The sequence below is a fragment of the Typopeltis vanoorti genome, chromosome 18 (genome assembly GCF_054136105.1).
Source record: "Typopeltis vanoorti isolate ZY-2024b chromosome 18, IOZ_Tvanoo_1.0, whole genome shotgun sequence".
Taxonomy (NCBI): domain Eukaryota; kingdom Metazoa; phylum Arthropoda; class Arachnida; order Uropygi; family Thelyphonidae; genus Typopeltis; species Typopeltis vanoorti.
Window position 1 is genome coordinate 49830655 of NC_143566.1, and position 21214 is coordinate 49851868.

The following is a 21214-nucleotide window of genomic DNA, read 5'->3' on the forward strand; positions in this document are numbered from 1 at the left end:
GCATTCTCTATTCTAGCTGCTATACTACACCTCTCTCTTCGGTTTGACCACTCCCATTTCCCTGATCCTGACTGTGATTTCCATCCTCACCTTTATGCACTTCATCACCTTGTGCTGCTGCAACTGCATCTTCATGGTTGTTCCACGGTTAGACTGTGATTATTTGCTACGTTAACTTCTTGATTCTGTGCCTTCTCAGAAAACAATAGCCTTTCTAAATGCCCAACACCAACTATTCAAATGCAATCCATCAGCTTTATACCATTTGAACTTCCCCTTCAAATTCACTCCACAGATTTACAGATTGAATCCCCTTTGCCTCACACAACTCAGCCATCTTACTATTCGTTATCTCTGCTCTCCTTCTCCCTTCACTGTTATCATATCTGAGCAACATGCCTAAAACTTTCACAACAGCACTATTCTTCTTTACCTGCCGCAACAACTTCAAGTTTCTATCAACATTCTTCTTCTCCCCAACTAAATCATTTGTGCCCACACCTACCATTAATTTTGATGTATTTCCTTTTCTGCAACACATCAGTTATTTGCTTTTTTCCACCAGGAAAGCATGTTTTGTTCACTTTATTAGTAATCACTTCTCTCATGATCAAGTCCCCATACACTGATATCCGACTATCCTTTGATTCTTTCTTTATAACATTAACTTCCTCCTTCTCCCTATCATCAGCCAATCTCTGCTTTAGCTGTTTAATATTCTCTTCCAGATGTTTCATTTCACTTTTCATTTTCATTGTCTCCTGCTGAAGAGCTCTTTTACTATGGTCCCGATGTTTGCTCCCATTTCTAATCGCTCTAATCTATCCAGACACTTTTCACATATGCTAACGCTTTCCTTCTTCTCGTTTCCCTAGACAGTCCACAGATCTTTCACATTTTTCAGTGCATACATATAGCAGTTTTCACAACACATCCACTGCGAAAAATCCAAGGCAAAGCCAGACTTTCATACAGAGGCCTTCCATGTTGCTGATATACGTTTCTCTATGGACTATCTTTAGAAGCTGAAGTAGTACAACAAACAAGTAGCAAAACACAATATAAACAATAAAAAATTTCAACATCACCAAGGACACTTGTATCCAAACTGAAAAAAAATGCAGCACAATTTGCAACAAAAAGCCACACTATATGCTAATTAAAACCATTTTTTTTTATCACAGCTCAAAACTACTGCTATGCTCAGTACGGTCAACGGGGTGTAGCATAGAGGCAGCCTGCCTCATGGCGTGGCTTAATAAGGGCGCTCGTTCAGCCATATTGCGGTAGACGATGTCGCTACACCAACAGGAATTATTAACGTAGCAAGTGCGGAAAGAAGTTTTTCCAAGCTTAAACTGATTAAAAATTATTTGCAAACAGCAATGTCCCAAGAAAGATTGGTTGGTCAATAGAGGCAGACCTAGCTTATAATTTAAATTTAGAAGAGCTTATAAACAGTTTTATTGTGCAATATACTCGTCGAGAAAACATTTAATTAATGTTATTAAGTAATCATTTTGCATTAATGTTTCTCTTGTAATAAAAACAAAATAGCAATTGGAGATTTTCTTATCTATTTGCTTCACTTGGGAAAAAGGATTAAAACCTAGCTTATAAAATTGTTTGGTATCTTTAACATAGTATACCCAAGTTAAAAAACTTTCTACATCTTACTCTCATCCTGAGATTTTTATTTAATAAGGTCAAACTACCTTGTGGCAACTTGTTTAGGTAAAATCTATAAGCTCTGCATCACTTCAACCTTGGCATTTATGGGTCTGGCTCCCACTGACGATACCTCAATGAAAGTCAAAACCGATCTGGGTAGTGGCCCTTGCCTTTAATGCATAGCATCGTACATCTCTGCAAGGGGATGTGCTTTGCATTAGGGGGGAAATACTAAGGAAAGTGATCGGAGCTTACTCCACCTTTACCACGAGTTGCCTCAGACTTGAACTATGTTCAGGTGCAAACTTGACTTATTTGTTTGTTTGTTTGCTTCACTTGGGAAAAGGATTAAAACCTAGCTTATAAAATTACTTGGAATCATTAACATTCTTATATTTTTGTCTTATAATCCATCAGGTTCAATATTTAACTGTTTGTCTCAGGGCACAATCTAATCTGCCGACAGCCCTGGCTATGCTCACTTGCAACACTAGTGCCACACAAACTTATTTTATGTTGTGTTTATATATATATATATATGAAAGAATTAAACCAAGAACCAGTAACAGAAAAAATTAAAAAATATAAACATAAATGGATGGAACATGTTCAAAGAATGAAAACAGAAAGATTATCAAAACAAGCCTTAAAGTACAAGCCATTAGGAAAAAGAAAACCAGGACGTCCTCTTAAACGATTCAACGATGACTTCGAAGGATGGAACAGGCCATGCTAGGCCTAAATCCTTGATTTGCATGATGATGATGATGACAAGCCAAGTAAATAGAAACTACAACACACACACACACACACACACACTTTAATAAAATATATAAAAAGAAAACTTAGTTTTCATGTATGTGGCATAGCAACACCAAATACTTAGGCCTGGGGAATTTATTTTTATATATTTTAAGGGGGAAAATAAATATATATACATATAATAAAGAATCTAAAAAAAATTAATGGTGCAGTTGACAGGATCTTCTAAAAAAAAAAAAACAGTCCATGTTGTCCTTCACATCCTCTGACCTATAGTAACAACCAACTATAGATTTTCTACAGATGGCCTCAAAGATATCAAACTTTTTAAAAGTAACAGGCATTATAAATAAAATTTTTAAACCCAATTATGTACACACACGAATAAGAATCTACAATACAATAGCTAAACCAATCTTACTTTATGGCAGTGAGATATGGACAATAAAAAAAGCAGATGAAAGAAGAATTGAATCATCCGAAATGAAATTTCTGCGCAGAACTGAAGGAGTCACAATAATGGACAAAATGAAAAGCAGCAAAATCAGAAAAAAGATTGGAGTTACAACCTCCCTAAATGAAACAGTTATTTGCTAAAGAGAAAAGTGGAAAGAACACATACTAAGAATGAATAGAAGCAGAATACCTAAACAAATTCTAAATTACCACCCAAAAGGTACTCAATGCAGAGGAAGACCCTTAAAAAGATGGAATTGAGTCCGGAACAGGCCACTTGGCCTATAAACCTGGAAAGGAAGAAGAAGATGGCCTCAAATGCACTATTTCACTGATCTGCAATTGAACTACTACTCTCTTTGGTTTGCAGTTCAACTGTCATCAACAATACTATCCCCCCCCCCCCTTTTTTTTCCTCTGTCCTTTCTGAAAATAATATATCCTTCACATTCTATCTTACTAACTATATCATCTTCTGTCAGCCATTTCTCACTAATGCCAATAACATTTTGGCAAGATGAGCTATCCAGTGCCAAAAAACTCCTCCCTCTTGTTCCAAATGCTCCTGGCATTAGTGTACATAAAATGCAAAAGCCCCACTAGGCCCATTGCTGTCTTTATGTTTTATACGAACTCCTGTTCTGGTTTGTTATTATTGATAACAACTTAGGCATTGTTTTTACATTTTTACACTTAAATGCCTCACTGGTATCTGTGTACTTGCTCAACAGCCCCCCCCCCCCCAATAAAAAAAGCTCTAGTCTCCCTTGCACATCCAGTCTGAACTTCATTCTACCCTTTTTTCCATACTCTGAACACCAAATGCTAATTCAAATGCTTACCATCCACCTTATATAAGTCCTTTTATTCAACAAACTCACTTCACATCATTCCTCCTACATAACCAATGCATCGACTCATTGCCTATCATGGCCCTCCTCAACTCAACTCTGTTATACTGTGGCAACAGGCTCGCTTTCTTAACTCTTTTCTTTTGCTACTTTTAGTAACTCTTTCATTTTCTCCCTCATACCATACTTGTCTCTTTTAAAATCATTTGTTCCAGCCCAAACAATCAACTCTAAATTTGAATTTTGAATGCAAGTTTACCCTTATGCATTCAAATAACCTTGCTAACATCATTAATCTTTGCACCTGAGAAGCACAATTTCATCATTCTCTCAAGAGCACCTCTTATAATAGAATCACCATACAAGGTTCTCTTTAATTTTTCTTTCTCTCTTAGTCAAGCATTCCTTTCTCTTTTCTTGTACCTCTTTCTTTCTGTTCTCAGCTGACTCACTCAATGTTTCTGCATTCGCTCTAGCTCACACTTCATCCCTTGTAGTAGCACCCTGTGTAACCATGCTGTCTCCTGCATTATGGCCAACTCTTCATTCTTCACATCTAGCATACCACTATTCTTTTTATTGTCACTTTTGTTCTCTCTCTCTCTCAATCCTGTCTTCTACTGTGCCACACACATTTTCATGCATATTCTTCGTTACATCTATGCTTCAATTGCTCCACCTAACACTCTCTCACGACTCTTGCTTTTTAACCAAATGATTTCCTTCTGATATCTTTGATCTAATTTTCTTTGCCATCCATTCCAGATACTTTCTTTGGAAGAAAGTTTACAGATGGAGGGAACTGCTATGAATTTTTCTGTCCCCTCCCCCATCATCCCACTTGCTAATTTTTACATCGAAAATTTTGAAAATGAGCTATAAACTCAGTCTCCCTCTATCTGACCAAGAAAATTGGCAAGTGGGATGATGGGAGGAGGGAAGAATTGCAAACGAGAATCTTGAATGTAGACTTGAGGTGACAGGAAAGTCTAATGCATTTACTATTTGTCCTTGTGGTCCAAACATTACTTTCCTGTCACCTCAAGTCTCCATCCAAGAATCTGGTTTATGATGGAAAAGGAAACTAAAAATAGTCTAATGTTTAAAATACTTCTGAGACATTTTAGTTATATGCCTTCTTAATGGTAACCTCACTTTCACAGCATACACAAACCCATTCATACAGACAGACAGATATATTCAAAAATTCCCCCTCCCCATTATGGCATCATTAAAACTGACCAATAGAGCCTACAATCCTCGTTCCAGTGAAGCCTCTTTCAACAGAACTCAATCATATACATGACACCTTCGTGTTCAATGGCTACAGTTTCTACAGAATTTTAAAAAATAATCAGTTTTTCCCAATCCATCTGCCCAGCTTTTAAGCCCTACCTGAAACAAGCTAACCCTTATCTGTCTCATTAAGGATAAGCTCTCTCATTTCCTGGTGTATATAAAGTTCCTGTTCTTGCAAGTTTGCACACTTTGGACAGATAAATAGATCAGCCACCATCTGTACATTGATGAACACGAAAAATACATCTACAATCATGACTATAGTTGGTTAGTTTGGTTAGTCTGATCTTTGTAGACTACGCATCAACTACTCATAGGCTCAACTGGATAAAACACCATGCTCCATCGCAGCAAATTTAGAAAAGAAAAGTTATTTTTAGAATCTGCAACTGTTCTCAGAAACCAGCCTAATTTAAATAAATACAGATGCAAGAAACTTCCTAAAATACGGTAAACATTATTATTATATAGGTATCTCCATGGAGTCAGAAGACATTGTGGGAGATCCCACAATGAGTCTGATGGCAACCCATTCCACCCACTTACTGCACTCTTGCATAATTTTCATGGATGAGCCCTCCCCTTCCTGTTCTCTCCCTTTCTTGCTATGTACTGAAAAAAGTCTTCAGTGTCAATCCTATAAATTCCCTTAAACAACTTATAAATTCCTATCATGTCTGCATACAGCAGTCCAGATGTGGCCTTATATAGGAGAAATAACTTCTCTGTCCTTGCTTGTTAGTGTGTTCTTCAACAACCATGTAATCTGTTTTTGCTACCTTTACAATATGGCTTTTAAGCTTCAACTCCCTGTCTCCAGTCATCCCCAAGTCCCTGGCATGTTGATTTTTCCTGCAGTTCACTTCCATCAATATAGTACACAACTAGTGTTTTCTTCCCAAAGTGCATCACATTACACTGGCAGCCATTTACTCTAATGCATACTGCTAATCTATTTAAGTATTTGCAGGACTGTCCATCACTTTCATTTACCATCACTCTTCCAAGTTTTGCATCATCAGCACACAACTGAATATTTCCTATATCATTGATATACAAATTAAACATTAAACAACAAAGGGCCAAGCACTGAGCCCTGTGTTACACCACTGATTACCTGCCTTCTCATGGACTGAACTCCTCCATAAATCACTCTGTGATATCTGTCCAATAGCCATCCTCACATCCAAATCACCAGGTTCATGTCCATCCCAATTTGCTCCAATTTATGCAGACTTCTATGGGGAATCCTGTCAAATGCCTTTGCAAAGTCTAGCAATATCACTAAGTAGTCATTTCGCTTATCCAACTCCATTGCCATTTTATTATAAAAAGTAAGCATATTACTAAACACAAGACCTATAGTTATTATTATTATTATTATTCCGGGCAACTCCAAGTCATCTACAGACTCATCGAGGGAGTCCCTAACATCATGTCAAGAACAACTATTTGACATTCAGACAGTATCAATCATACCTCACCTTGAACTCATTCACAGTCGTAGCACCCACAACAGACTCTGGCAGCTTATTCCACTCATTCACCACTCTCCAAGTAAAAAACCTAGCTCTAACACCCCCGCTAACCACATTCTTGCCCAGCTTCCATGTATGGCCCCTAGTCCTCCCACCACCAGTCCTATTCTCAAAAATATCTTCTGGATTAATCTTATAGAAACCCTTCAGTAATTTGAATGTCTCAATCATATCACCCCTTTTCCGCCTATCGACCAATTTTTGCAACCCACAAATCTTCAACCTGTTCTCATAAGGTTCATTCCACAGACCTGCTATCATCTTGGTCACTCATCTCTGGATCCTCTCTACCTCCTCCCCATCAAGAAGAAACCCTGGCGCCCATATTTGGGCACAGTAGTCTAGATGGGGTCTTATCAAGGCTCGATACAGAGGAACAATAACTTGTTTGTCTCTGCTTGTTAAAGTATTTTCAGAAGCCAAGTGATTTGATGAGCTGATTTAGCCACTTTTGCAATGTGCCCCCTAAACTTCAATTCCCTATCCACTAACACTCCCAAATCCCTGGCCTCATCAATCTCCTGGAGTACGGTTCCACCAATGTGATATACTGTTGCTATTCTTTTCACCCCAAAATGCATAACCTTACACTTTGCCACATTAAATTACATCCATTTTCCGCAGCCCAGTCCTCCAAACTATCCAAATCATCATGTAAGATTTTGACATCCTGTGCACTCACAATTGCTCTACCCAATTTTGCATCATCAGCAAACAAGTGAACACTTCCTCTCAGATCCTTTCCTATATCATTGATGAACAAATTGAAAAGTAGTGGTCCAAGAACAGAGCCCTGCGGCACACCACTAGTCACAAGCCGTCTTTTGGACTCAATTCCTGAATAAACCACTCTCTGGTATCTCTCCATCAACCACCCTCCTATCCATCTTACCAATCCTATATCCGTCCCCATCTGCTCCAGTTTACTGATTAGAGTTCCATGTGGTATCCTGTCAAAGGCCTTTGCAAGGTCCAGTAGAATCACTGTAAACCCATTACCCTTATCCAGTTCAGCCGTCACTGTGTTATAAAACATGAGCAAGTTACTGAAGCATTATCTACCCTTCACAAAACCATGTTGTCTCCCATACAATATCCCATTTTCATCTATCCAATCTTGTATTCTTTTCTTGACTAATTTAGTTCACAGAACCATGTTATCGCTTATATCATATTCCAATCCCCAAGTCATGGATGTCTTTTAGAAATTACTCTAATACCTTAACCACCACTCCTGGTCTGTAATTTTCTACTTCTGTCTTGGAGCCCCCTTTATGCAGTGGGATTATTTTGTCCTCTTTCCACTCCACTGGTACCTTCCCAGTACGTAAGCTTAAATTAAATAGCTTGGGCAGAGGAGCTGATAGTAATACACAGGCAATATACCATCTAATCCCATGGCTGTGTTCACAATGAGATTCTGCAATGTTTTATTCATCTCCATTTCATTCAACCTCTATTCTCCCATCAGTTAATGTCACATCTGGCATTGCAGCATCGTCACCTAGATGGTACATCCTGCAAAATGCTCATTCAGTATTTCAACTATTTGGTTTGCTTCTGTTACCTCCTTGCCATTAGCACTTTTTAAAGTCATCCTTCCAGTTATTCCTCCCTTTTCCTTGCCATATAGCAAAAGAATTCTTTAGGATTTCTTTTTGCCTCATCAGCTGGCTTTTTCTCATAATTAGCTATGGCCTTCCTTCCATATATATGTATGTCACTCTTCTTGCCTGTGCCTTGTACTTCTCATGGGTATGTTAATTGCCCTTTTCTTTATAATCCCTCCTCGTGCTTTTCTTAGTCTTCAATTCCTGCTTAATGAAGATATTCATCCATCTAGCTTCTACCTGATTTATCCTCATGACTTTGGGTATACATTCTGATACTGTATTTTTCAAGCACCCCTTGACTACCTCCCATGCACCATCTCTCCCACCAAATTCTTATGCCATTGCATAAGAATTTGAAAAGCCGACTCCATGGCTTGTCATTACCTGCTTTGTAATTCCATATATACCCTTTCTTACCAGAAAATTCTGCATGTCTGGAAAAATCCCAGGTCACTACATGATCACTTTCTCCAAGTGGGGAATAGTGTAGCTAGATTGGTTACTGTTACGTTTTCTGATCCTGTGATCACATCTGGCACTCTCAAACCTTATGTCCCCTCCCTTACATGCTGCTTCAGATAAATATCTCTTAGCAGCCCCCTGTGACCATTCCTCCTCCCATTCTCTGTCCCCATAATTGAAATTTCCCATAATAATTATTGACCTGCACATATTGTACTAATTTGACAGTGCATGTCATTTACATTCTCCTTTATACCCCATGGGTTACATATTTCTTCCTGTTGGCTTCTGTCTTCACACCAGATAGCCTCAAATGAACTATCTTCTGCATCTCTCCCTTGATGTACTTTATTCTCTTTTGGCTTCAATTTGTCTGCCATCATTAGGAAAACCCATTCCCATCCTGTTCCCCCTATCCTCTCTGAAGATAATATATCCTTTGCATTCTATTCCTATATCATCCTCGTCAATCATATCTCACTAATATCTATAACTTTTGGCCAGGTGTGTATATATTATTATTATTATTATTATTTAGGCATCCAAGGAGTCAAAATACTCATCGTGAGAGGTCCCTCTTAGGAAACACAAAGTCTATCATACCACTCCTTAAATTCATTGACCGTTCTAGCTCTCACCACTCTCTATCAGGCAATGCATTCCACAGTTCAACCACCCTCCACTCCTCAACCTCTTGCTAACAGTTTCCTTTCGTAACTTCCAGGGATGACCCCTTGTCATCACTCCTTCCCACTGTTTGACCAAGTGAAAGAACTCCCCAATGTCAACCCTGTAACCACCTCTGAACAGTTTAAAAGTCTCAATCATATCACCTCTCCTTCTTCTATCCACCAAACTGCAGTCCACATTTCCTCAGCTGATCTTCATAACTAACATTGTACAGTCCTGAAACCATCTTTGTTATCCGCCTTTGTACCCTTTCCACAGTTAACTTATCCCGTTCAAACCCTGGCGACCAAATCTGAGAACAATAGTCTAAGTGTGGTCTGATCAGGGTCTTATACAACGGAATAACTCTTTTATCTCTGCAGGTCAGCGTCCTTCTCATTATTGCAGCAATCCTCTGTGTTACCTTCACCACACTTTGTAATATGTCCCCTAAATTTCAGGTTTCTATCAATCATCAACCCCAGATCTCTTGTCTCCCCTACTTCCTCTAGTACAACTCCTCCAAGAGAGTATACAGTGTCCCCATCGATGTGTCCCAAACTTCAAAACCTTACATTTTGCTGCATTAAACTGAGACCCCATTCATTTGCCCATCTGTCTAGCTTATTCAAATCCTCCTGCAGGACTACCACATCTGCGCTATTACTAATAACACTTCCCAGCTTCACATCATCTGCAAACAACTGAATATTCCCCTGCAATCCACTGAACAGTGTTATTGATATAAAATACTGAGCCCTGTGGAACCCCACTTGTAACCCTCTGCCTCTTTTGAAACTGCCCACCATACACAACTCTCTGATACCTATCGGATAGCCAATTCTGAATCCAGTTGACCAACCTGACATCCAAACCCATGTGCTGCAACTTAAATATCAGCTTATCATGGGGCACCCTGTCCAATGCCTTCTCCAAATTCAAGAAAATGGCAGTATAATGCTTTTCCCTCATCTACTGCTCTTGTAACTGTATTATAAAAGGCTAGCATATTACTAAAACAAGAGCGCCCATCACGAATCCATGTTGACTCTCACAGATAACATTACCCTCATCTGCCCAGTGTTGTATATGGTCCACAACGAATTTCTCTAAAACCTTAACAACTACTGATGACACACAAACTGGCCTATAATTAGACACTTCCAGTCTGCTACTGCCCTTATGCAATTGCACTATCTTACTTTCCTTCCAGTCCCTGGGCACCTTTCCCATAGCCAGACTTTCTTTGAAAAGCCAGATCAAAGGAGCTGTTAGTTCTTTAGCACATTCTCTCAAAACTCGTGGTGAAATACCATCCAGTTCCACAGCTTTACTGACATCCAGAGTATTTGGAACACGCTCTCCTCCTGCACCTCTAAACCCCGAACCTTCCCTATCCCTCTAGTATTAAAATTTACTCCTCCAGGACGAAATCTATCTTATATATATATAAAATGATAACCTTTTTATGTCATGGTCACGTTTGTATATCACATTTTTTTGAAACGTTTTGAAACTACCATGAGTGTCGAGGCATCGGAATTCAAGGAGAACCGGCCTACAAGTCTGGAACTCGGTGGGGTTGGGCAGTGTAGGCATCGGGGGTGGAAACCCCCTTTCGAGCCATCAGAATTCAAGGACTGGTAGACCAGTCTGTAATCGGAGGGTTGGACACCAGGGGCGGAATGCCCCTTCCGAGTCATCAGAATTCAAGGAGAACCAGCCTACTAGTCCAGAACTCGGGGGACCCCCCCCCCCCCTTCGAGTCATCAGAATTCAAGGAGAACCGGCCTACCAGTCTGGAACACGGGGGTGGGGGGGCATAGGCGGCAGGGGAGCATACCCCCCCTCTAGTACACCAATAAAGTGTTCATTGAATAATTCCACTATGTCCTCTGCATCAGTCACTCTATTCCCATTTTTATCCCACAATGTCATTTTTCCACAATCATTTCTCCTCCTACTGGCCACATAGCTAAAAAATTCCCTTGGATTTTCTTTGGATCTTAGGGCCAATCTCTTCTCATATTCCAGTTTCACCTTCCTTACCATGCTAGTCACTCTCCTGGCCTGTGTCTTATATTCTTCATGCATCTGCTCTTCGCCTGTCTTCTTATATCTCTTCCATAGCTTCTTTTTCACATGCAGTTCCTGTCCAAATTGTGTCCTCTTCTTCACTTTTGAAATACAGCTTACTATTGTTGCTAACAAATATTTCTTCACAATTTCCCAAGCACTAAAGATATCCCAGCCTTCCAATTCCTCCCGCCATGTAACTTCCCCAAGTTGATGTCTAAGACTATTATAATCACCTGTCTTATAATTCCATATATGTTTCCCTCTCTTTGATACTCATGTATGGCTATTTATCTTCCAGAGGGTTGTTTGAAAAGTTTGGTAAAAAAAAAATAACTTAAACACATTTTTCTTGGAAAAGATCACCTTTATTTCTCAACACAGTCTCCATTGAGGACTACACATTTGGTCCAGCAAGTTTCCAATTTTTTTTTCATTCCATCTAAAAAGTAGGATTTGTCAGATTGCGCAAAATAGTCATTGACAGCCTTGATTACATCCTCGTTCGAAGAAAACTTTTTTCCCACCAAGCCAAATTTTTAAGTTTGGGAACAAGAAGAAGTCACATGGAGCCAAGTTCGTAACACAGTGATGTGGAACCAAGTTGAACCTCAATTTGTACGATTTTGTCATTGCAACAGCAATATGTGGGACCGCACATTGTTTTAATGAAAGAGCACTTTTTTGTGGGATCTTGGCCATTTTTGTTCAGTTCTTCTTTTAAACGATCCAACAATGATTGACATAATAGACTCCTGTTATTGTCTTACCCTTTTCCAAATAGTCTATCATGACAATTCCTTAGGAATACAAAAAAACAGTGCCCATCACCTTCCCAGCTGACAAAACGGTCTTCGTTTTTTTCGGTGCCCATTCACCAGGCATTGTCCACTGTTTTAACTACTGCTTGGAGTCAGGTATGTAGTGGTGTATCCAAGTTTCATCTACAGTCACAAAGCAATGCAAAAAATCCTGTGAAATGCGATTAAACATTGCCAAACACTGCACTGAAATGTCTTCTTGATCGACAGTCAACAATCGCAGCACCCATTGTACACACAGCTTTTTCATGTGCAATTTTTCATGCAGAATATTATATTATATTATACACCCATTCAGTTGAAATGCCTACAATCTTGGCAACTCGCACAGTTTCACTTGCCGGTGTTCCATAACGATACCATGGATTTTGTCAATCATTTCCTTCGTAATGACCTCAGTCGGGTGTCCGGAGCGTGCTTCATCTTCGATGGACTTACCACATATAAACTCATTTATTCAAAAATAAATAATCTTTAATGCTGGTGCAGAGTCCCCCCATGATCTGCGTGGCTCTCCACTTCTTCAAATAAAAGTGTTTTATCACTGCATGAAACTCGTTTTTCTCCATTTTTATGAAAAATGCGAACACGGTCATTTTAAATGTTTGCCAAATGAGAACTACATGTCACACATGGCTAAAATTTTGTCAGGGTCATGAAAAAGATTATACGTACTGACACTGGTATGAATGAAGGAATTGTGTCACCATCTATTGGAAATTTACCAAACTTTTCAAACAACCCAGAAACTGCCGTCCTTCTTCCCTTAATCCCACAATTTCCTTTACACCTTGTTTTTCTTAGCCCACTAAAGTTAAGAACACTCTCCCACTTACTAACCACTACTTAGACTGCTCACCTGCATCCAAATACACATTCTAGTTCCCTGCCTCTGAACAACACTTTCTCAAGACTCCTGACTCCAAATCCATTCAAATGCAAGCCATCCATCTTGTATAAATCCTTCCTTCCATGAAACTCGCACTTTTTCACTCTTCTTTCTTGCATGCACCAGCAACTCTTTCATATCTTCTTGTATGTCACCCTTGTCACTTGCTAAATCATTTGTACCAGCCAAAATAAAGTCTTTCACCTTCATTATCTGCATCTTTACTACAATAGCAACAGCCTTAATCTTAGTGCCAGGAATACAGTTTCATCACATCGTCAAGTACTCCTCTTATCAATGAATCACCATACAAAAATTTTATCCTTATTCTCGTGCTTTCACTCATTCAGACTGTTTTCTTTCCTCTTGCATCTCCCACTTCTGTCTCATCTGCCAGGTGTTTCTTGAACCACTCAAGCTCACACTTTGTTCTGGGGATAACTTCACTCTATTAATTCTCAGGGATCCCAGTTTACAAGCAATGTCTCCTACAGATGCTCACAAAGGGCATCAGACCTGGATAGGACAAGTGTTATATCCATATTTCATTTAGTATTATGTTGCTTTTGTGTGTGTTCCGTTAGTTTGTACTCTCTGAAGATGTCTCTGTGACATGAAATATTATTATTATTATTATCATTATTAGACACCTCCAGGGAGTCCAAAGACTCATCGAGGGAGGGCACCTGCTCTGCAACTCGGTCTCTGCCACAACTCAATCCACCAACTGACTGCAACTACACCAACATCATCTACCACTGACCACAACCACTAGTATTTTCAAAGACAATCACAAACATCCATGCCCATGCTTGGATTCAAACCCGCAGCCTTTTGGCTGGTGAGTGGTTAGCATAGAATTAAAATAGTTTTTATTTGATACTTTCCATTAAACTTCCAACATAATTTCCTCCAACCACTAAAGTCTTAATATATGAATAGGAATTAGTATTTAAGAGAAAAGCTGTTCCAACTATTACAGATTATTTATGGGTGAATGGAATATTATACAGAGCAATACATCAGCTATATTTAAGTCAGCCTAAAATCTTGTAAATCAGCAGTTAACATTAAAATAAGTACAGAAAGATAGTTTGATGTAAAATGAAGTTAAGGCACAGCGCATGCCTTGCTCCACTTTTATTCATTCTACATGTATCACATTATGAAAGAAATTATATGATCTCAAATGACATTAAATAATATCAAAATTGGAGATATTCAACTCTCCTCTATTATATTCAGACAATGTTTTACTTCTAAATAAACTTAAGTCTTCAGGATTATTTAACTAAAGTTAATAACTGTTATAAAAAATTTGGCATGAAAATCAGCAATTTAAAAAAAAAATAAAAATAAAATAGGCAGGAGTTTAGAAATCAAGTGCATTCTCAAGAGAAGTTATAGAATAAGAAAAATTTCAATTTTTAGTGACAATGGCAAATTAAATATGGATATAGATAATAGAATAAGTAAAGTTGACATGGTAGGAAGTCAAATGAATAAATTTATATAGAATAAGGGAGAAATTAGCCAAAACACTAACTAGTGGTGTACAAGACAGTGTTCAAACCATTATTATTATCCAGGCCTCCATAGAGTCAAATGACTCATCGTGAGAGGTCGTTCTTAGGAAACACAAAGTTTATCATACCACGTCTTGAACTCCTTGAATTTGTTTTATACAGCTGTCTGAAGGAAAAGTGTTGTCTGTATCCCTTGAAATGGATACAGACAACACTTTAGGTGTCTGTATCCATATTGAAATTGAGTATTGTGCAGTTATAAAATTCTTTGTAAAAAGAAGGTTTAATGCCAAAAGAAATTCCTTCGAAGTTCATAAAGGTTTATGGGCACTCTTCTCCTTCATTTTTGACAGTTAAGAAATGGGCTCTTCTACCTCTTAAAGTTTTCCCACCAATTGTATACTTAACATCCCACTGTTGCTTATCACATTTCAAAACCTTACATTTGACGACATTAAACTGACTGTTCCATACTGTTACCTGCTCATACAATCTATTCAAGTCATCCTGTACAACCACATCTGCCTGACTCTACACTGCTCTCTCCCCAATTTTGTATCTACAAACAGTAACACATCACCATTTAAATCCATCCCAACATCATTATAATATGGTGGTGGAATTATAATGTACAAGAAGCAGTGATAGCTAAGAGGAAGGCAAAGCAGAAGTGGGACGAGTCAAGAGTGGAAGAGGACCGAGAGGAGTACAGAGAGAAAAAGCAAGAAGCCAAAAGAGTTGTTACACAGGCGAAGGCCATGGCATATCAAGACCTTTATGATCAATTAGAAATAAAGGAAGGACAGAGAAAGATTTATCGATTGGCAAAATGTAGAAATAAGGCATCAAATTGAACAATAATGGCTTCAATACAGACCTCTGCATCACAGCACTAGTGACTTTCCTCTTTCCAGATACTGCACTGCCATATAAAACTTTCTGATACCTATCTGATAGCCAGTCACAGAGTCACGGTATTTTGGAAATTAAAAAAAAAAAAAAAAATTGGGGAAATGAACAGATGCCATCACATGAAAAATTAAGATATTTTTAACATATTGGGAAAACTCATGACATTTTTAGCATTCAAGAATGTGTGATCAGCACTATTCCACAGTAGTAATACAGTCACTTCAGAAGAATGGGCAAGGAAAGTTATGAATATGGATGTTTATTTGATGGGAGGACAAAATCTGGAGGAAGACAAGATATTGGGAGATTGATGCAATTAGACTAGCTTAAAAAACTAAAATATAAGATCTCACAATGGGGTTCTGACAAACTAATTTGGAGTAAAATTGTTGATAGCATATTATTAATGTAACATAGTTGTCTTATTGATTGTCATTGACTACAGATTGTAGTCAATGACATCAATCATGTAGATTGACTACATTTTGACTAGAAGAAAACATCTTAAGGCAGTAACAAATTGTAAGGTAATCCCAACAGATCAGGTGGCGCAGCAACACTGGCTGCTGTGCGCAGACTTGAAAATAAAGTCAAAGATAAGAACTTTTGGAAGCCATGGGAGGAAGAAAATTAGATATTTTAGGGATACTTGTGACATAAAGATTGAATAATATAAGCATGTAAACACAAGAAAGATATTTAATTAGCCAAATATTTCGGTCTGAAAATTGCAGACCATCTTCAGTGGCACTACAAGAAAGTTTTAAAAAATACAAGGTGGAATACAATAGATCATTTAAAAATAGAACAAGCTACGTGATGTTATATCACTAAGTATTAAAGGGAATATTATTAAGCAGAGACATGATTGAAATAAAGATATTAATTAATCATATTAAATAACATAAAATTAATATGAACTAATAAGTTATCCTGATTAGACTTTCCCAGATTTTTGATACAGATATACATTCCGATTCAGGTTAGGATGATGGAGTAATGCCTCTACGCTTTCTTTTAATAAACGTTCAGATTTATAGCGGGATCTATGTACGAGGCTAGTTTTTGACCAAAGGATGTTGCGGTTAGTTTCAATCCTGTGCTGAGCCAATCCAGATTTTTCAGGTTTGTTGTGATGAATGGAGGATTGATGTTCTTGGATTCTTTTTTCAAGAGAGTTTCTAGTTTGTCCAAAATAGGAGAGATCACAGTTGCAGGGATCACTATGTCTCTTCCTGGAGTTTATCAAATTCCCTGCAACTGTGATCTCTCCTATTTTGGACAAACTGGATGCTCTCTTGAAAAAAGAATCCAAGAACATCAATCCTCCATTCATCACAACAAACCTGAAAAATCTGGATTGGCTCAGCATGGGATTGAAACTAACCACAACATCCTTTGGTCAAAAACTCGCCTCTTACATAGATCCTGCTATAAATTTGAACGTTCATTCAAAGAAAGCGTAGAGGCATTACTCCATCATCCTAACCTGAATCAGAATAACTATATCTGTATCAAAAATCTGGGAAATTCTAATCAGGATAACTCATTGATTCATATTAATTTTATGTTATTTAATATTATTAATTAATATCTTTATTTCAATCATGTCTCTGCTTTAAAATATTATCTTTAATACTTAGTGATATAACATCATGTGGCTTGTTCTATTTTTAAATGATCTATTGTTAGTATTCCACCTTTTATTTTTTAAAACTGTTCTTGTAGTGCCACTGAAGATGGTCTGCAATTTTCAGACCGAAATATTTGGCTACTTAAATATCTTTCTTGTGTTTACGTGCTTATATTATTCAGGAAGAAAATTAAGTGGTGTCGCTTAAAAGAAGAGGGTGTGAGGAACCGTTTTAGGGAGAAGGTGTTAGAGAGGATTTCGGATGGACTAGAAAGTGTACAAGACTGGTGGAGACATAATTCAAAAGTAATTCTAAGCTGTGCAATTGAGTGCTTGGTGAAACATCCGGAAAGATTAGACCGCAGAAGGAGGGTTGAGGAGGGTTGGTGGTGGAATAATGATGTACAAGAAGCAGTGATGGCTAAGAGGAAGGCAAAGCAGAAGTGGGACGAGTCAAGAGTGGAAGAGTACAGAGAGAAAAAGTGAGAAGTCAAAAGAGTTGTTGCACATGCAAAGGCCATGCCATATCAAGACCTTTATGATCAATTAGAAACAAAGGAAGGACAGAGAAAGATTTATCGATTGGCAAAATGTAGAAATAAGGCATCAAAGGACATCGTACATGTGAGGCAGATCAAAGACTCTGGAGGAAGGGTATTAAGGAGGGATGTGGATATAAGAAACAGATGGAGAATATACTTTGAAGGACTTTTGAATGAAGAAAATGCAAGGACTCACAGAGACAATGAGGAGCCTTATGAGAGGATGGTGCAGAACATTAGTAGAGTGGAAGTGAAGGAAGCCATAAAGAGGATGAAGAATGGATGAAGGCACTGGGGGGAGAGGGAATTGACCTGCTATGGGACTTGTTAATAAAAGTTTATCAACAGGAAAATATATCTGAGGAATGGAGGGAAAGTACTCTTGTCCCTATCTACAAGAGTAAAGGGGATGCCCAAGACTGTAAGAATTATAGAGGAATAAAGTTGATGTCCCACACAATGAAGATCCTAGAGAGGGTTCTTGATGGAAGACTGAGGAAGGAGGTGGAGATTGCAAAGGAGTAATTTGGCTTCATGCTGGGTCAATCGACGACGGATGATTGAAAAGTTTCAAGAGAAGCAATGGGAGCTACATCTGGTTTTTATTGATCTGGAAAAAGCATATGATAGAGTGCCAAGGCAAGAAGTCTGGAGGTGTTTGAGGGAGAAGAAGGTACCAGAGAAATATGTCAGGTTGGTGCAGGAGATGTACAGAAATGTGAAGACAAGAGTTTGAACCTGCCTGGGAGAGACAGAAAGTTTTCCAGTGACAGTTGGCTTGCATCAAGGGTCAGCATTAAGTCCGTTCCTGTTTAATATTGTGATGGAGGTGGTGATGGAGGAAGTGAGAGAAGATGCACCTTGGATTATGTTGTATGCAGATGACATCATGCTGTGTGCAGAATCCAGAGAAGAAGTGGCAGCTAAACTGGAAAGTTGGAGGAAAGTACTGGAAGAGAGAGAGGTATAAGACTGAGCAGAAATAAGACAGAATATATGTGTTACAAAATGGATGGCAGCCAGGAGACAGATCTGGAGCTGGAAGGTATAAGACTGAGCAGAAATAAGACAGAATATATGTGTTGCAAAATGGATGGCAGCCAGGAGACAGATCTGGAGCTGGAAGGAAATGGTCACTGACTTTAGATACTTAGGTTCAACAATGAAAAAGGATGGTGAGGCTGAGAAGGAAGTGGGATGCAGGATGGAGGAACTGGAGAGAGATGGCTGGAGTGCTATGTGATAAGAGGGTGCTGATCAATCTAAAAGGCAAAATCTACAGGAGAGTAGTGAGACCAGCTATGATGTATGCTATGGAAACTGTGGCCCTGAGGAAAAATAACATCATCAGAGATGAGAATGCTTAGGTGGATGTGCAGTGTGACCAGAAAGGATCGTCCGAGAAATTACTATGTAAAGGGAACGGTGAAAGTTACGAACTTAGGAGCAAAAGATACAGGAGGCAAGGTTGAGATGGTTTGGTCATGTGATGAGGAGGGAGGAAGAGTATGTGGTAAGAAAGGTCTTGCAGATGGATGTGCAAGGGAGGAGGAAGTGCAGACAGCCAAAGAATAGATGGAGGGAGATAGTGGAGGAGGACTTGAGGATGAAGAACTTGGATGTGGCTACAGCCCAAGATAGGAGGTTGTGGAGGACACTCACCACAAACAGCAACCCTACTTAAGTGGGAAAAAGCTGCAGAAGAAGAAGAACACAGTAGTCTTATTCATGGTAGACCATTATATACAGTAATATCTGAATTATCCATCCACAGCAGGAAAGCAATTTGCTATTCAGTATGTTCTTGAGGATGACTGTTATTCAGCTGTTCATCTACTTCATGCAACTGTAATCCTTTCTTCATAAACATTTATATCCATATTGCCTGAATGCATGTGCACAAGAATTTGAAGCGAAAAATGACTAGCTTCTCACTTTGGTGCACTAAAACATAATAGTTGTGCTCAGTACTGTTGACAGGGTGTAGCATAGAGGCAGCCTGCCTCATGGCGCAGCTTAATTAAGGGCGCTCGTTCAGCCATGCTGCAGTAGGTGCCATCGCTACGCTAACAGTTCCTGTTTGCGTAGCAAGTGCGGAAAGAAGTTTTTCCAAACTTAAACTGATTAAAAATATTTGCAGCCAGCAATATCCCAAGAAAGATTGCTTGGTCTAGCAACTATATCGATAGGTCGGACATAGCGTATAATTTAAATTTAGAACTTATAAACAGTTTTGTTATGTGATATCCCCGTAGACCAAACATTTAATTAATATATTATTATGTAATCGTTTTGTATACGGGAATAAAAAGGCATTAGCTGAATTGTTTTGCATTAATGTTTCTCTTGTGATAATTGGCAATTGGAGATTTTCATATATTTTTGTCTTATAATCCATCACTGGCGATATTTAATTGTTTGCCTGAGGGCACGATGTAATCTGGCAACGGCCCTGGTTGTGCTAATTAAATTAATTGTAAGTTTTGTGCAGTTTTCTTCAGTAATCAGCCCATATATAAGAATATATATGGGCTATTATTTTAACTATTGAGATGTATTAATACAAATTATTCTGTTCATAATTTTGCATTAAATATTGCAAATTTAAACAAAGTTAATTACCATTTGGTCATTTTAAAGCAGAAGCATGTGTTGTCCATCACACATAATAGCTTTAAGTAAATTCATCTTATTTGTAAAATTCTCTCTTAAAATAACTCCAACATATGAAATACGCTTTTTTTTTTTTTTAAATCAAAAGAGGGAGAAAATGTACATTGTCAGGTAACTATTCTGTTATTGAAAATCTAAAACTATATAGTTCATAATATTTGTTTAAGAATAACTGCTTGAAAGCATCTGAATTGTTCTTATATGTTAGCTTAAAATGTTAAATACTTATTGCGTGTATTGTCTATTTTTATTTTAGCATTTATATAAATTATCATTTACATAAATTATTTCAGGTATATTTAATTTAGAAAAAAAGACTTTGAAGTTGTTTACAGACAATCCAAAGACTACACCTCACATTGTGAGTCGGCATATAGATGCATTGCAAACTGACTAAAGTTGAAAATGTGTCAAGGACTGTGCTTTTGTGAGAAACCTTTTTATCCCAATACTTACTCAGATTTTCCAGCTAGTTTTTTTTTTAACCTGTAATAAAGGGACTGTTCTTGATGTTTAAATTTCCACTTATTCCATAATTGTCCTTCAGATTTATAAAGTCAGAATCTTTTTAGATATCTTAATCTTTCTGTGAAGAAACTTGAATATGTAATTTTGTACATGGTTAATAAATATGAATTAAAGCACAATTTTCATGTTTTTCTTTATTTGCATTTATATATATATATATATATATATATATATGTTCACATACCAGAAAGCAACAGAAAAAGAACAAAATCCATTGTTTCACCTCAACAATGGATTTTGTTGAACAATGTAAAATTTTTCTGCAGCTTTTGGGAGTTTTAGATTTTTTTTTC

The 21214-nt window shown here is 38.0% G+C and overlaps 1 protein-coding gene across 1 annotated transcript in view; it reads left to right on the top strand.

Moving 5' to 3' along the window:
- LOC150096657 (beta-alanyl-dopamine/carcinine hydrolase-like) overlaps positions 1 to 20871 on the top strand; it is a 239900-nt gene extending 219029 nt beyond the window's left edge. Inside the window, exon 9 of the mRNA XM_090408553.1 lies at positions 20687 to 20871. Coding sequence (XP_090264679.1) covers positions 20687 to 20790 — 104 coding nt within the window. The 3' untranslated portion in view covers positions 20791 to 20871. The remainder of the gene's footprint in view (positions 1 to 20686) is intronic.
- Positions 20872 to 21214: the final 343 nt, after the last annotated feature.